Genomic DNA, 18,471 nt, shown 5'->3' with positions numbered 1-18,471 from the left:
TTTAAAAGTGACTTAACAAATGCTGACAGGGTGTGGAACAACACAAACTCATGCATTGTTGGTGGGAGTATTAAAATGGCATTACTGTTGCTGTCATTCAGGTACCAAGTTGTGTCCAACTCTTCGAGACCCCATCAACTATAGCATTCCAGGCTTTCCTGTCCTTCACCATCTCTCAGAGTTTTCCCAAGTTCATGTCCATTGAGTTGGTGATGCCATCCAACCATCTCAGCCTCTGTTGCCCTCTTCTCCTTCTGCCTTCAATCTTTCCCAGCATCAGGGTCTTTCCAATGAGTCAGTTCTTCACATCAGGTGGCCAAAGTATTGGAGCTTCAGCATCAGTCTTTCCAATAAATCTTCATGGTTGATTTCCCTTAAGATTGACTGGTTTGATCTCCTTGCTGTCCAAGAGACTCTCAAGAGTCTTCTCCACTACCACAGTTCAAAAGCATTAATTCTTCAGTGCTTTGCTTTCTTTATGGTCCAGCTCTCACATCTGTACACAGCCACTGGGAAGACCAAAGCCTTGACTATATGGACCTTTGTTGGCAAAGTGGCGTCTTTGCTCTTTAACACACTGTCTAGGTTTGTCATAGCTTTCCTGCCAAGAAGCAACCATCCAATGTTTTAATACTGCCCTTCTTGGGAACTGGGATGAGGATTGAGCTTTTCCAGTCCTGTGGCAACTGCTGGGTTTCCCAAATTGGTGACATATTGAGTACAGCACTTTAACAGCATAATTTTTTAGGATTTTTAAATAGCTCTGCCGGAATTCCATCACCTCCACTAACTTCATTGGCATCAGTGCTTCCTAAAGCCCACTTGACTTCACACTCCAGAATGTCTGGCTCTGGGTGAGTGACCACACCATCGTGATAATCCATGTCATAGCTACTTTAAAAATGCTCTGGCTAATTCTTATATAGTAATGGTAATTAACCTAGATTTAACCCATAACCCACAAGCAAAAACATATTCACAAAAAGTCTTATGCAAAACTGTTCAGGGAATTCTCTGGCACTCCAGTGGCTAAGACTTGGTGCTTTTTTATTGCAGTGATCCAGGTTTAATTCAGTCTCTGATTAGGAACTAAGACTGTGCAAGCCGTGCAGCATGGCCAAGAAAAAAATGTTTATAGCATCTTTATTCATAACAAAAAACTGGATACATTTCAGTTGGACTGTGCCAAAATCATACAATGGAATTTACTCAACGGTGAATGGCTAATATACAACATACTGTTGTTCAGTCACTAAGGCATGTCCGACTCTTTGTAACCCCATGGACTGCAGCACACCAGGTTTTCCTTTCCTTCACTATCTCCTGGAGTTTGCTCAAACTCATGTCCATTGAGTCGGTGATGCCATCCAACAATCTCATCCTCTGTTGTCCTGTTCTCCTCCTGCCCTCAATCATTCCCAGCATCAGGGTCTTTTCCAATGAGTCAGTTCTTCACATCAGGTGGCCAAAGTATTGGAGCTTCCGCTTCAGCATCAGTCCTTGCAATAAATATTCAAGGTAGATTTCCTTTAGGATTAATTGGTTGGATCTCCTTGCAGTCCAAGGGACTCTCAAGAGTCTTCTCCAGCACCACCGTTTGAAAAGTATCTATTCTTTGACACTCAGCCTTCTTTATGATCTAACTCTTACATCCATACATGACTACTGGAAAAAGCCGTACTACTAGAAATAGGTTTGACTGTGTGGACCTTTGTCAGCAAAGTGATGTTTTTGCTTTTTAATAGACTGTCTAGGTTTGTCCTTCTTTTCTTCCAAGGAGTAAGCATCTTTTAATTTCGTGGCTGCAGTCACTGTTCGCAGTGATTCTGAAGCCCTAGAAAATAAAATCTGTCACTGTTTCAACTTTTTCTCCATCTATTTGCCATGAAGTGATGGGACTGGATGCCATGGTCTTAGTTTTTTTAATATTGAGTTTTAAGCTGGCTTTTTTGCTCTCCTCTTTCACCCTCATCAAGAGGCTCTTTAGTTCTTCACTTTCTGCCGTAAGGGTGGTGTCATCTGCATGTCTGAGGTTATTGATGTTTCTCCTGGAAATCTTGATTCCAGTTTGTGCTTCATCCAGCCCAGCGTTTCGCGTTATGTACTCTACATAGAAGTTAAATAAACAGGGTGACAGTATACAGCCTTGTCATACTCCTTTTCCAATTTTGAACCAGTCTGTTGTTCCATGGCCAACTCTAACTGTTGCTTCCTGACCTGCATACAGGTTTCGCAGCAGCCAGGTAGCATGATCTGGTATTCCCATGTTTTTAAGAATTTTCTACAGGTGTTTGTTGTGATCCACACAGTCACTGGTGGCTCAGAGGGTAAAGAATTCACCTGCAATGCAGGAGACCCAGTTTCTATCCCTGGGTCAGGAAGATCCCCTGGAGAAGGGAATGGCAACTCACTCCAGTATCCTTGCCTGGAGAATCCTCATGGACAGAGGAGCCTGGTGGGCTAGGGTCACAAAGAGTCAGACCTGACTGAATGACCAGCACTTTCACTTTCATGCAGTCAAAGGCTTTAGCATAGTCAGTGAAGCAGAGTAGATGTTTTTTTTTTGAAATTCCTTTCTTTTTTCTGTGATCCAGTGGATGTTGTTAATTTGATTTCTGATTCCTCTGCCTTTTCTAAATCCAGTTTCTACCTCTGGAAGTTCTCAGTTCACATACTGTTGAAGCCTAGCTTCTCTAGGGTTAGGCAAAAAGGGTCTTTGTTTTACAATGAAGAGGGAACAGGGCTTCCCAGGTAGCACTAATGGTGAAGAACGCACCTGCCAGTGCAGGAGACATAAGAGACGTGGATTTGATCCCTGGGTTGGGAAGATCCCTTGCAGGAGGGTGTGGCAACCCACTTCAGTATTCTTGCCTGGAGAGCCCCCAGGGACAGAAGAGCCTGGCAGGCCACAGTCCTTAGAGTCTCAAAAAGTGGCACATGATTGAAGCAACTTAGCACACTTGCAAGAGACAAGGCTGGAAAGAAGCGGTGTGGGGAAGCAGAGTGGAAAGGTGACTTGGTTGGATAGCACATCAAAGAATGTTTGCCTTTGGGCCAGTGGATACTTAAGACAGTTGTATGCTGCCTGAGGCTGACGATGGGTCAAAGTTGAGGTGCATGAAGGAAGAAAAGAAGCTGAAACAGGTTTAACAATCATTTTGTTCCCATTCATCAGTGGGGACAAGCAGTTCAGCTAATCATTTCTGAGGCAAAGAATAGGAATTTGGAGCATCTATATTTGGCTTTGATGTGGGTAAACACTGGAGTACATCCATGAATCTTATCAGAATCATCTGAGGAAGTATGATTCTCTGCACTAAGCAGTTTCCTAGACGAAGGAGTCAGGGATTTCTTTAACCGATGCTGTTTTCCAGTATCACAGGATCCAGTAAAGCGCAGCACTGTCACAGTTTGTAATTATACATCCAATTGTATGACTGTCTGACTTGTGTGTGTCTCACTCATGAAATGATGTTACAGGAAAACACAGGCTGAGTCTGTTTTTTGCTGGACACTATGGAAAACTCAGAGCTGGGCATCGTGAATACTAACTTGTAGTCATTAGTAGACAAAGGAAAGAATAAGCAAATGGATTCACAATAGTCAATAGAAAGTTTATTTCTTTTTTTCACATCCATTAAATGAAGGATTTATACAGCTACTTCCTATTCTGAAATATTTCAGTTATGAGAAAACAGTTGTTTTCACGAACACATAGTTCAGGGATAGAACTGATTTAACAAAGCTTTTAGTTGTTGAGGGCAAGGTGCCTTTTCATTTGGTATTTTGTCTTGTGCTTGTGAAGTTCTGTTGAAGTATAATTCATACAAAAAATAATTGCAGAAGAGAAATTTGAATTTGTGAAAAGTGTAACATTTTAGTTTAATTGCCTTTCTTCTCCATCTTCCTGAGAAAGGGAATTACCTCTCTCATCAATTTTGAGATTACACCTGCACAGTGTCTAATGACTCTCGTGACAGTTTTTCTTGCCTTAGAATTTCACCTCACTTCCATCCATTCTCCTGTTAAGAAATTAGCCAATCCACACTCTGCTTCTGATATCCTGCCCTAAGAACTTCAGTGTTCAATGCAATAAGTGATACAAACTTGCTCTCATTCTCCTAATGAGCTGCCATTTTGAATTGTCAGTATAAGGTGTTCTCTTAGGCAGTAAGTCATTAAAACTCAATTTGTTTTCATAATTACAGGTTACTGTATTCAAGAGGGATTTTCTACAGTTTAATATGATGAAACTGGAAGAAACATGCCAGAAAAGGAAGCATTTGAAGAAATTCATCATGTAAGTAACCACTCCTTCAGAAGACTCCTCTTTGGAGTAGATTGCCATGCCCTCCTCCAAGGGATATTCCTGACCCAGGATTCAAACCCATGTCTCTTACATCTTTGTGGGTAGGGTCAGGTGGAAATTCTCTTTTAGTAAAATAGGGTCTAAGTTATGTGCAAGATGGGAATATCATGTCTAATATAGCAGAGACATTACTTTGCCAACAAAGGTCCATCTAGTCAAGGCTATGGTTTTTCCAGTGGTCATGTATGGATGTAAGAGTTGGACTGTGAAGAAAGCTGAGCACCAAAGAATCGATGCTTTTGAACTGTGGTGTTGGAGAAGACTCTTGAGAGTCCCTTGGACTGCAAGGAGATCCAACTGGTCCATTCTGAAGGAAATCAGTCCTGGGTGTTCATTGGAAGGACTGATGCTAAAGCTGAAACTCCAATAGTTTGGCCACCCCATGTGAAGAGTTGACTCATTGTTAAAGACCCTGATGCTGGGAAGGATTGGGGGCAGGAGGAGAAGGGGACGACAGAGGATGAGATGGCTGGATGGCATCACCGACTTGATGGACATGAGTTTGAGTGAACTCCGGGAGTTGGTGATGGACAGGGAGGCCTGGCGTGCTATGATTCATGGGGTCGCAGAGAGTCGGACACGACTGAGCGACTGAACTGAACTGATAGACAAACTGGGGGTTTCAGAAGGAAAATAATTCTCAAAGTCCAAGATATGTTTACTATTATAGATACTTGAGAAAAAACATTAATTGGAACTTGAGAGTCCAAGGAACCCAAGGTCATTTCGGCCCCTTCCAAGGTACCTTGATATCATCCTTCCTACTTGATATCATCCTTCCTACTCCCCAGGAGAAGAAACTTAAACACAGCAACTTAGAAGGAAAATTTTAAAACACAGAAGGTGGGCTTCCCTGGTGGTCCAGTGGTTAAGAATCTGCCTTTCAATCCACTTCCTGGGCTAGGAAGTTCCCCCATGCCAAGAGGCAACTAAGCCCATGCAACAACTGCTTAATCCACTCTCCAGAGCTTGTGCTCCAAATTAGGAGAAGCCACCTCAGTGAGAAGCACACACACCACAGTGAGGAGTAGCCCACGCTTGCCACAAAGAGAAAACGATTGAGCAGCACCAGCAAAAACTAAAAATTAATTTTAAAAAACCACATGCACAGAAGGGAAACTGGAACTCAGTAATTTTAGTAGAGGAGTGAAATAATACTTTCAGAAATAGTTGATTTCAAAAAGAAAGGGCAATGAGAAGGAGGTGGCTGGTGAGCCCCTTAAGAGCTTAAAACAGTGCTTCTCAGTGCAAATAAATCACCTAGAGATCTTGGTAAAAATGCAGATTCTTGTCCATTAGGCCTTGAGCGGGGCCTTAGATTTTGCATTTCTAACAAGTTTTTCAAGTGATTCTCAAAACTATTGGTCTTTGGCCCACACTTTGAATAAACAAGTCTCCGTGGAATATCTGAAAGACACACCAAAGACAGAGATACTCGTAGTAACAAGGAAATCATACCAGGAAGTACAGCCCCCAGTCATCAACTGAATGGCTAGGCTCTGTCTGGATTTCTAAAAGGAAGCCTTTGTAAGGATCTGCCGGGGACCAGCCCCGGCTGATCCAGGGTATTCGAAGGAGAGACGGCGTAGGGGAAGATCAGGAAACAACTGCTTAATTAAACGTTAATTAAGGATATAAAGAGTAATAGAATGAGGATAGCTCAGTAAAATTCAGTGAAGAAAAGAGGCTGAAATAAGGATAGCTCAGTGAGGAAATTCAGTGGAGAAAAGAGGCTGAATAATTCAGCCAGAAGGTAAGAGAAAGAACGACATGGGGAGACCAAGTTTCGGTGAACAAGGCCCGCACTTTATTTTTCAAAGTAGTTTTTATACCTTAAGTTATGCATAGAGGATAATGGGGGAAGGGGTAGAGTCTTGCAGCAAACCAGGCTTTCTTCCTGCAAACTTATCATATGCAAAAGCTTAGGTGATTTGCATCATCTTCTGGCCCGGAGGCCTGTTAACATTTTAAGACCTTTTCTTCAGAAAACTTATTTTTCTCTAAAGGTGATTGGTCAGGAGCCACCCTCCAAAAGCATTAGATAAAGTTGCGTTCCTACAGAGCAAAGGCGTGGTGGGCTATAACAAGAAAAAGAATTAACTCAAGGGTCCCAGGTTACAAACATTAAAGCTACTACTTACACCAATTATATTAATCAATACACTGCCAGGGACACAGCAGGTAAGGGATATGGAGACTTAGCAGCAAACATTGGCCCAACAAGTGAAAATCCCTTCACCAATACAATTTCTAATCAATCTTTTAACTGCTCAAAGGAATCTGTATTTAGACAGTTTAGAACATCTCCTGCCTCTCACAGTTGGGAGGCTCTGAACAATCACATGTGGCCGGAAAATCCTATTCAGGCAGGCTAGAGGATTTCCAAAGGAGTTTGTAGGTTAAACACTGTCACACCCAGGAATTATTAACTGGAGCTGTAAGCTAACTCTTTTTTCAGAGAGGTAGTGGGGGACAGCCCCCCGTAAAGTCAGAGGTGTAGGTGAAAGCACAAAGCAGAAAGTAGGCAGACTCTGGTTTTGGGGGTATATGCTCGAGAATTTCCAGGGGGACTCCTGAAGCTCGATCCCGCCTTTGCGTATGCTGAGCCTCCTTCCTCATGACCTTTGTCATGGGCGGAGTTCCTCACGCTGGCTACCGGCAGTGATAGAATTCCAGTTGAGCTATTCCAGATCCTGAAAGATGATGCTGTGGAAAGTGCTGCACTCAATATGCAATATGCACTCAATATGCAATATGCCGGCTCCTGGCAAGGATCTTTGCAAATTTTCTTCAGAATGAACTCTGGGAGTTAGTGATGGACAGGGAGGCCTGGCGTGCTGCAATTCATGGGGTCGCAAAAGAGTCGGACACGACTGAGCGACTGAATAGAACTGAACTGAACATGCATCAAGCAGGTGTGTTTAAGGGCTTCTTCTGAATGAATATTAAACTTTAAATTTCTTTTTTATTCTTTAACCTTCAAGGTGGTTTTTATATTGTCAATGAAAAAGTTTAATCCATAGTTTGAAGAAAGGAATGGAAAATTTTATCCAAGCCAACTTGAAGATTATAACCTGAAAGAGAGCCTTCAGAAAACTCTGAAGTTGTCTTTCATTATGTTTATGGTTTCCTTTATTGTGCAGAAGCTTTTAAGGTTAATTAGGGCCCATTTATTTATTTTTGCTTCTGTTTCCATTGCTATAGGAGACAGATAAAAAAAGATGTTGAGATTTATGTCAGAGTGTTCTGAGTATGTTTTCCTCTAGGACTTCTATAGTATCCCATCTTACGTTTAGGTCTTCTTACATTTGGCGCTTCTCTGGTGGCTCAGATGGTAAAGAATCTGCCTGCAATGCAGGAGACTTGTGTTCAATCCCTGCATTGGGAAGTACCCCTGGAGAAGGAAACGGTAACCCACTCCAGTATTCTTGCCTGGAGAATCCCACGGACAGAGCAGCCTGATGAGCTACAGTCCATGGGGTTGCAAAGAGTTGGAAATGACTGAAGCTACTTGGCATGGCACATTTAGGTATTTAATATGTTTTTATATTAATATATTTTGTATATGCTGTTAGAGAATGTTCTAATTTCATTTTTTTACATGTAGCTGTCCAGTTTTCCCAGCACTACTTATTGAAGAATAAGTTTTCTCCATTGCATATTCTTGCCTCCTTAGTCATTGGAGAAGGCAATGGCAACCCACTCCACTACTCTTGGCTGGAAAATCCCATGGATGGAGGAGTCTGGTGGGCTGCAGTCCATGGGGTCGCACAGAGTCGAACACGACTGAAGCGACTTAGCAGCAGCAGCAGCCTCCTTAGTCATAGATTATTTGGCCATAAGTGTGTAGTTTTGTTTCTGGGCTTTCTATTCTGTTCCATTGATCTATGAGTTTGCTTTTGTGCCAGTTTCATACTGTTTTCATGACTGTAATCTCGTAGTATAATCTGGAGTCAGGGAGCCCAATTCCTCCAGCTCTATTTTTCTCTCTCAAGATTGTTCAGGGTCTTTTATGTTTCCATACAAATTTTTAAGTTATTTGTTCTAGTTCTGTGAAAAATGGTGTTGGTAATTTGATAGGGATTGCATTGAATCTATAGACTGCCTTGGGTCATATGGTCATTTTAACAGTATTGGTTCTTCCTATTTAAGAGCATGGTTTATCCTTCCATCTGTGTGTGGGCTTCAATTTCTATCATCAGTATCCTCTAGGTTCAAAGTACATGTCTTTTACCTTCTTAGGTAGGTTTATTTCTAGATATTTTATTCTTTTTCATGCAATAGTAAATGGGATTGTTTTCTTAAGTTTTCTTTCTGATATTTCATTTTTAGTGTATAGAAATAAACTTAAAAGCTTTGCACAGCAAAAGAAACAATGAACAAAACAAAAAGACAACTTACAGAATGGGAGAAAATTCTTGCAAATGATACAACTACCAGGGGTTTAATTTCCGAAATATATAAACAACTTACACAGTTCAATATCAAAAAAACAAACAATCCAATCAAAAAGTGAGTAGAAGACCTAAGTACACATTTTCCCAAAGGAGACATACACATGGCCTATAGGCACATGCAAGATCCTCAACATACTAATTACTAGAGAAATGCAAGTGAAAGCTACAATGAGATACCTCTTCAAAGCATTTAGAATGTCTATCAGCAAAAAGTCTACAAGTAATAAATGCTGGAGAGGGTGTGGGAAAAAAGGACACCCTTCTACACTGTTGGTGAGAATGCAAATTGTTGCAGCCAGTATGGTGAACAGTATAGAGGTTCCCTCGGCTTCCTGGTGGCTCAGACAGTAAAGAATCCACTTGCAATGCAGGAGACCTGGGTTCGATCCCTGGGTCAGGAAGATCCCCTGGAGAAGAGAATGGCTATACACTCCAGTATTCTTGCCTGAAGAACTCCATAGACAGAGGAGCCTAGCAGATTACAGTCCATGAGATTACAAAAAGTCAGACATGACTGAGTGACTAACACTTTCACTTTTTTTCATAGAGTTTCCTTAAAGAAAAAACAACACTGAAATTATCATATGATCCAGAGATCCCACTTCTGGGTATATATCTGGAGAAAACTATAATTTGAAGACATATGCACCTCAATGTATTTAGAAGCACTCTTTACAAATACTTAGCCAAGACATAGAAGCAACATAAATGTCCATTGACAGAGGAATGAATAAAGATGTGGTACTTACATGAAGTGGACTATTACTCAGCCATAGAGAAGAATGAAATAATTCCATTTGCAGCAATATGGATAGACCGAGAGATTATCATACTGACTGAGCTAAGTCAGACAGAGAAAGACAAATATATGGTATCACTTATATGTGGAATCTAAAAAAAAAAAAGATACAAATGAATTTATTTATAAAGCAGAAATAGACACACAGACATAAAACCTAAAGTTACTAAAGGGAAAAAGGTGGCAGGGATAAATTCAGAATTTGGGATTAACACACTATTATATATACTATAATAATACACACTATTATATATAAAATAAATAGACAAGGACCTCCTGTATGGCACAAGGGACTATATTCAGTATCTTGTAATAATCTAATGGAAAAGAATCTAATATACTATAAAAACCTAACATATGTAACATATGTGTATGTATAACTGAATTGCTTTGCTATACACCTAAACCTATGCCTTAATACAATTTTCTTTTAAAGAAAGCTCTGAGGTCAAAGCACAGTTATATATATATAATTTCTGAGACATAGGGTTGCTGTCAAATGACATAGTGATAGTTTACACAATCCAGATCTGCATATACAAAGGCAGTAGTGGGTCATCTTTACAAGACTGAGAAGGAATGTTATCTCCTAAGGAGGTCTGGTTAATGCAAATACACAATACACACTAAAGAGGAGGGACAAGACCCAAAGGGGCAGAAAAAATTTTGTTTATATTTTTCTTGTCTTGCCATAATATATAAATTTTATTTCACTGATATAAAAATATGATGCTGGTTACAAATTTAAATTCAGTGCTTAAAAAAAGTTTCTAAAGCAGGACTTTGTCCATCTTTCAATTTAGCCTTGTCAATCTTTTCCGGTGCCTGCTCCTTAATCCCCATAGAGGCTTGAGGCTAAAATTGTGACTAAATACTTAACACTGAATGATGGAGAAGTGAAAGACATCTTGTTTCCTAAAGCAGAATGTGAATTAATTCTCAATGGAAATCACGGCTTTGAATCTCCAAGTACCTTAGAGAATTAGTCGTCTCTGTTGTTTAGGCGCTAAATTGTGTCCGACTCTTTTGTAACCCCATGGACTGTAGCCTGGCAAGCTCCTCTGTCCCTGGAATTTCCCAGACAAGGATACTGGAATGGGTTGCTATTTCCTTCTCCAGGGGATCTTCCTGACCCAGGAATCAAACCCAAATCTCCTGCATTGCAGGCAGATTCTTTACCACTGAACCACCAGGGAAGCCCCCAAATTGTCTCTAACGTGAATATTTGAACTGTTTTGGAAGTATTTCTCACAATAACTAGCCTATTTATCAGAAATATATTTAATTTTTTAATGGGATTTTTAATGTTTACAAGCATTAAAATTTAATTAAAAGTAATTAAAATTTAATCTTTATAATACATTTTTAAGTATTTTATACAAAGCTATTTATAAATAGTGCATGCATTTAACTGTGTAGTAGTTTTCTAGTGGAGGTTGTTTAGAGCATGTAGTTGAAATCAGCCCCGAGCGTAATCAACATGTACCAGTTAAGCTCTCCCTAAACTCAAAGCTAAAGCGTGCATTTATCCTGATCAAAATAAGAATGATCTTTTAAATTAAACCTCCATCTCCCATTGCTAGAGCAGAGGGATCACTTTATATTCAGTTGAGTCACAGTTGATAACCATTTCCCCAAAATTTATATTTCATATTCAATATTCCTATGAAACTCTTACACTATTTAGTATATAGTTAGTTGATAGAAAAATTTACTAGAGACCATGTAGAAAATGAATTTCTTATTTTAAACAATTTAAAAAGCATTATTTGCTTCCCTGTTAATGGTCCTGGAGGAGAATGTATAGTGAAACAATTGTTACTAAATTTTTGACTTTATAATTTTCAATTATTCTCTCTATGGAATTGTTGCAGGAAGGTGGACCCCTTCCAGGACCCGAAACTGGGCCCTTGTCTAACACTCAAAAATGAATTGTCCAAGGAGACACATACACTGATAAAGCAAGAGATTTTATTGGGAAAGGACACCCGGGTGGAGAGCAGTAGGGTAAGGGAACCCAGGAAAACTGCTCTGCAGTGTGGCTTGTAGTCTCGGGTTTTATGGTGATGGGATTAGTTTCTGGGTGGTCTTTGGCCAATCATTCTAATTCAGTCTTTCCTGGTAGCGCACGCATCACTCAGCCAAGACGGATGCTAGCGAGAGGGATTCTGGGAAGTGGACGGACACGCGGTGTCTCCTTTAGACCTTTCCTAAACTCTTCCGGTTGGTGGTGGCTTATTAGTTCCGTATTCCTTATCAGGATCGCCAGTCATAAAACAACTCATGCAAATGGTTACTATGGTGCCTGGCCAGGGTGGGCGGTTTCAATCAGAGTGCTTCCCCTAACAGAATTGGGTATCTTTTCTTTTGCTAAGATAGTCATTACCTTAAAAACATTCTTTCAGTCTTCCCTGGTAGCTCAGTGGTAAAGAATCCATCTGCCAATGCAGCAGACACCAGTTTGAGCCCTGATCTGAGGAGATCGAACATGCCACAGAGCAGCTAAGCCTGAGTTCCACAGCTACTGACCCTGTGCTCTAGAGCCCAGAAGCCACAACTATTGATCCCTTATGCTTCAACTGCTGAAGCCCACACACCCTAGAGCCCACGCTCCACAACAAGAGAGAAGCCACCACAATGAGAAGTCCAGGCACCGCAACTAGAGAGTAGCCCTCGCTCTCTGCAACTAGAGAGAAGCATGCACAGCAACAAAGACCCAGGGCAGCAAAAAATACATTAATAAGTAAATAAAAGTATTTTTTTAAATTCTTCAATTAAGGATTTTAAAAAGCACTGAATTTTCATATTTTTAGCATTTTCAAATGACTTATTATTTGTATCTTTTAGCAATGTAGAGACTTCTTTATTCTATCCATGTACATATTTTAGAAGGGAGAAAAGCTAACTTGATTACTGTGCCCTTTTTCTATTTCAAGGACAAACTACATCTGATGTATTTCAAAAGATATATAGAACTTTCCATTTTTATTCTAATTACCCTTTTTACGATGTTTAATGTTGTCACATACAGTGAGGCCATAAAACACTATACACTGAGGATGCAGATGTTAATGACTGCTTCAAAAGACTATAGTTTAGGGAATGTGCAGCATTGCAGACAGAAATGTTTTTTTTTCCTATCTCTGGAGGGATTTTCAATGCAGCAGTACTCAGAGGAACTGCATCTATGATTCTGCTGAGTTTACCTCAAAGACATTTTCTGTTTTATCTTTCTTTATTTGCCAGGTAGCCTTCAAGCTACAAATTTACATGAGAAAACCACAGTGTACTGACTTTTAATTAAAACCTTCACCCCCAAAAATGCATTGGGATTGAATTTAAATATTTAATTAAAACACAGCTTTAAAAAGAAAATAAGAAGGAGGGATTTGAGACTAAGTTATCATTTGAGTAAGAGACATCCTAATTTAACCATGACAAGTACCCTGATGGGTCCCTGTCTAAGGGACTCACCTGACCTATGGACCATTAAATTTGTCTTGCTAATGAGTAGCCCCTTCTGTGTATTTTGTGGGCACTAAAACTCAGGTCTCCCAACATTGAAATCATCATCTTATCATTCTCCTGTACTTTTTATTGTGATGAATGGTACTCATATCCCTCTAGTTACCAAAGCTTGAAGCCCTAATTTCTCCCACTCCCTCCCTCTGCTTAATAATCAGTGTCTTTTATGAAGATAACTTGGCACACAGCTCTGCTTACATAGGAACAATGTTAATTGGCTTCAACAGAGTTTCTTTTTCTACATTTTGTGCAAGTGGGGTCAAATTGATTCTAGAATACAGTTTTAGAAATCAATGAACTTTTTCTCTAGAGGTGGCAAGATCATGTGAAAGTCACAGTTGTATTGAATTCAAAATGGTGTAGCTTCCAATGAGGTGTGGCTGTAGTACTTCTTGTCTCTTCCCTGAAAATCGGGTAGGTAGCTTTTTCTAGGTCCCAATGAGATTTAGCTGCAAAATACTATTCCCATTTTTAATAGTCCCAGATTACTTGAGGAAATGTGAACAAGTCTTTTCTGCTAACAACTGATGCATAGATGATCCTAAAACATACATGTTAAAGGGATATTGTTGCTGTTTGTTGTTGTTCAGTCTCTAAGTTGTTTCGACCGTTTGCAACGCCATGGACTGTAGCATGCCAGGTTCCTCTGTCCTCCACTGTCTCCTAGAGTTTGCTCAAATTTGTGTCAAGTCAGTGATAATATCCAGCCATCTCATCCTCTGCTGCCCTCTTCTCTTTGGCCTTCAATCTTCCCCAGTATCAGGTTCTTTTCTAATGAGTAAGCTTTTCACATCAGGTGGCTAGAGTATCGGAGCTTCAGCTTCAGCATCAGTCCTTCCAATGAATATTCAGAGTTGATTTCCTTTAGGATTGACTGGTTTGATCTCCTTGGTGTCCAAGGTACTCTCAAGAGTCTTCTCCAGCACCACAATTCAAAAGCATCATTTGTTCAGATGCTGTGTCAAATGGGCATTAATGGCAAAAAGCATGGACTTTGGATTGAGTCCTGGCTCCGCCACTGACCAACTGTGTGACCTTAGGCAGATCATTTAACCTCTCTGTATTTCAGTTTCTATGTGTAAAATAATGATAATAAGAATTTGCCTTATGAAAACTTTCTGATTATATGATTGGAATTTTTTCTCTCCAATGGGTATCTTGTGTTTTCCTTTTGATTTATAGGAATTTTAAAAATGTATTATAAATAGTAATTTTATATGCATTGAGTACATTTTGAGAGATATAGTTGAATACTAACTTCCTTTTACTTCTGGCATTTTCTATAGATAAGAATTATTCTGATCACTTGACATACTATTATGATGTTAATCCAAGAAATTATGTACTACTGCAATCACCTTAAAGACTGTTTCCATTCACTTCCTAAATTCCATGATTTATTTTTCTAAATGTAGATCTCAAAGTATATAGGTACCTTCAGAAAGACCACGCCCAAAACAATCTGCCATATGAAAAAGGAGATACTTTGCACCATTTTCCTTAAGATTATTTGTATTTTTTCTTCTATGTTTAAAGCAGTAATAAAGTAACATCTCTTTGGTACGGTGAGGGCTAAAGCTCATTTTCTACTTTCACTTTAAGTGGAACTGTCATTCTTTTTTGATTAGGTCATTGATGAGCTTAAAACTCATTGCTAAAAATAAATTTCAATGTTTAATTCACTTATATTCTGAGGTCAGCATGCAATGGCTGTCACAAGCATTGGTGTTTTAGGAATTTATAAACCATTTGACATGACGTTGGTGACTTGAAATTGCAAATGTTAGGAGTATTTACATCAAGAATATCAGCAAATGCTACAAATTAGGGTTGGGTTTTGTGTTTCTGCTTTCTTTTTTTCAGAGAGTTGGCTTTTAAGCATCTGCTAGCACACCACTGATAACATTCTTTCAGCACCCCATGTTTTTCCTATTTTGAAACAGAATGACTCTTTCAAATCTACTCAGACATTCAGCAGCAAATGTAAATAGATTTATGATAGAAGCCTAGCATCTTCTGTCCTTGGTAGAAAATAGGAACATAAATCCATTCTGCTCAGAATATGTGCAGAGTAAAGACTGTTGCCCTGTCTTCCTTATCCCATCTGTCATCATAGGTAAAATTTCAACTAAATCTTTTGAGGAGTCAGGATAGAATATTTATAAAGTCTTATATTACAGGTGGTACTCAGAAATTTCAGTTACAGAAAAACTAGATTTTCATCCAAGAATGTTCTCTAAAGGAAAATGCATAGAAATCACAGGAACGTTTTGAAATTATCTTGGCAAATATGCAATTCATAAAAACATTAACTTCTAATCTCATTTAAACTGCCTTTGAGGGAATTATTTGGTCATCTTATTCTGGAGGTAATATTTGGGTTTCACTGAAAAACCTAGACTTGTTTCTCTTTATGTTTGATAATGAGAATTCTCATTAATAAAAAAATAAACATATTGTGTAGAAATCAATGAAAATCATACAACTTTCCAGGGTTCCCTACTTAACTGTGAAATTACCCTTCCCAGATGCAGACCAAGAGGTAGATTTGTTATTCCCTTTAGAATTCCTTTTGAAGTGTATGAGCTGGTAGTATTTAGAACATTATCAACAAAAAGCAAAAATTCTGGTTAACAAATAGCTTGATAAACAGTTTTATCAATATAACATAAGGTAGGATATCTATCTGTACTAGTTGAAAGGAAACAAATTTATCTTAGTCTAATTTGTGGGTATTTATTTAATAATCACTATGTTTAATGTGACTTTACTAAATGTTGTTGGAAGTACTAAGACATAACCACAGACATCTACAAGCGAATCTTTTAATTATTTTCATGCTGGAATGATGCAAAGCTAGCAAGTACATCTTAGCAATTAATCCAAAGACATAACTTAATTGTGCTCCCATTTTTCTTTTCCTATTTTTTCCTTTACTGAGAAAGAAGTCACATGCAATAAGATCTAGCTAAGTAGACAGATTGGTGAGTTTTGAGCAAATATGTATTGTCATGTAATCACTATCACAATCAAGATATAGGACATATCCATTGCCATAGAAAGTTACTTTTTATCTTTAGAAGTTAATTCATTGTTTTCTAGTGCAAATGCTCCCTTGTTTTCTGAGGCAATTTGCCTTTTCTAAACTTTCAAATAAGTGAAATGATACAGCACGTATGCTTTTGTACACAGCTTCTTTCGCTTAGCATGATGATATTACATTTTGTTCTATACATATATCAGGAGTTCATTGTATTCACCTACTGATGGGCATTTAGTTGTCTGCAGTTTGGGGTTATTATGAATGCAAGTGTGCAGCCTTCGGTTGTGCATGTGCTTTCATTTCTCCTGGATAAGTAGTTAGGAATTAAATTGCTCAATTACATACTAAGGGTATGTTTAACTTTACAAGAAACTACAGAACCATCTTCTAGAGTGGCTGTGCAATTTTATATTTCCACAAGCAATATATGAAATTTCCATTTACTTCATATTCTTACCAATACTTAGTATTTTCCAATTTTAAAATTTTTGATATTCTAGTGGTGTATAGTAACAATTTCTTTTTGGTTTTAATTTGCATTTCCCTAATTCGACCCCATGGACTGTAGCCTACAATGCTCTTCTGTCCATTGGATTATCCAGGCAAGAGTACTGGAGTGGGTTGCCATTTCCTTCTCCAGAGGATCTTCCCAACCCAGGGATTGAACCTGGGTCTCCCGCATTGTAGGCAGATGCTTTACCACCTGAGCCACCACGGAACCCAATGACTAATGATACTGAGCAGCTCTTCTTATACTTATTGTTTGTCTTTTCTTTTGCCCCTAATTTTTCTTCTGTGTCTATGTCACATGCTAGTAGTTAGGCCTCTTTCAAATGTAAGTAAATGAAACTCACTGGGTGGTTTTTACTAAAAATGTACTCATAAAGTACCAGAGAAATTAAGAAAAGTTGTACAATCAAGCCTTGGGTGAAAAAGAATAGGAGGAGGTATCCTTTAGTATAAATATATAACTAGATCCTTTTCTTACAGAGATGACATTTAAATGACTCTGTTCCAATGCCTGCATACATCACAATTCCAAATTTTAGATTTCTGTAAGAATTGTATTCTTCTATTTGAATTAGGATCTTCTTTAGAAAATTGTATTTCTTAAATTATGGGGGAGGGGATGTCACATGTGACATAATTTCCTCTCTTATAGATTCTTCTAATTACTCTGATCTTTCCTTACAGAACAGCTTATCCTCAAATTCACCTTTATATGGTGATGATAAAGATTCTAAATGCACAGGGCAGAAAAGAGGAAAAAAATCTGATTCACACACACCTCTTTGATGATGAAGAGAAGCAGACCATTATGGGGATTGTGCCCAGGTATTACAAGTGGACACAGAAGGCAGAGTGAATGGTGAACCACAGAGCCTGGAGAACTGGGCAGGAAACTTGCTCATGCCAGAGAAAATGGACTGTGGAGCCCTGGGCCAGAAACCAGTGCTGCACCCACGGAGGCAAGGATGGCTGTGGATGATTGAGAATCTGCAGGTAAGTGATTGGAAGTTGCGAAGCTTCTTGCTTCTTATTTTCTTGGTCAGGAATTCTGATGGTGAGAGGAGAGATGTGGAACTTAAGAAATAAGGGAAGAAAATAACCTCAGTGAGAAACAGCTTTAAAAAAGATGGAAAATCTAAACTCACCAGGTAGTGTTGCATAGAGGCTCCAGGAGAGGCTGTAGCCTGCACCATTTGTAGTGATCCCTACCTGAATACTTCTTTTTTTTCCTTTATAAATTTTATTTATTTATTTATTTGATTTTTGGCTCTGCTGGGTCTTTGTTCCTACTTGGGCTTTTCTGTAGTTGCAAAAGAGGGGCTGCTCTCTGGTTGCCATGAGTGGGCTTTTCATTGCAGTGCCTTCTCTTGTTGCAGAGGACAGGCTCTAGGGCGACTTCAGCAGTCGTGGCACATGGGCTCAGTAGTTGCGGTTCCCAGGCTCTAGTGCACAGGATCAATAGTTGTGGTGCTCAGGCTGAGTTGCTCTGGAGCAGGTGGGATCTTCCCAGATGGAGGGATCAAACCCGTGCCTTCTACACTGACAGGCAGATTCTTTACCACTCAGCCACCAGGGTAGTCCTACCTGCACACTTTTCTAATATTCTCTGTTAAAGCCCAGCAATCTGGAATAGGGGGAGAACAGCAGGGAAACTAAATTATTACCAAGACTGAAAAAATTTTAGGAAGTTGTTAGAGAAGAGAAAGACTAAGGTGGTCAGTCTACCTTCGTGTTTATTTTGGAAAGAGAAAAAAGTGGAGCCTAGCAT

The 18,471-nt window shown here is 39.2% G+C and overlaps 1 protein-coding gene across 5 annotated transcripts in view; it reads left to right on the top strand.

Moving 5' to 3' along the window:
* The window catches only part of LOC147374448 (uncharacterized), a 103,140-nt gene extending 85,177 nt beyond the window's left edge, over positions 1 to 17,963 (top strand). For 4 of the 5 annotated variants that reach the window (XR_015162776.1, XR_015162777.1, XR_015162778.1 and 1 more), the window contains 2 exons: positions 4,209 to 4,300; positions 17,388 to 17,963. Coding sequence is in view for 2 of the 5 variants with exons in the window: in XM_086397187.1 (XP_086253313.1) it covers positions 4,209 to 4,300; positions 17,388 to 17,559 (264 nt within the window). In the remaining 3 variants the exon portion in view is untranslated. The remainder of the gene's footprint in view (positions 1 to 4,208; positions 4,301 to 17,387) is intronic. The other variant, XM_086397189.1, reaches the window with a different exon arrangement.
* The last annotated feature ends 508 nt before the right edge of the window (positions 17,964 to 18,471 follow it).

This window comes from Bos grunniens, chromosome 4 (assembly GCF_055505025.1).
Source record: "Bos grunniens cultivar Pamir isolate PY7600 chromosome 4, Bosgru_T2T1.0, whole genome shotgun sequence".
In the NCBI taxonomy this organism is placed as follows: domain Eukaryota; kingdom Metazoa; phylum Chordata; class Mammalia; order Artiodactyla; family Bovidae; genus Bos; species Bos grunniens.
The sequence above is the reverse complement of the archived record's forward strand: the minus strand, read 5'-3'. Positions and strand labels throughout refer to the sequence as shown.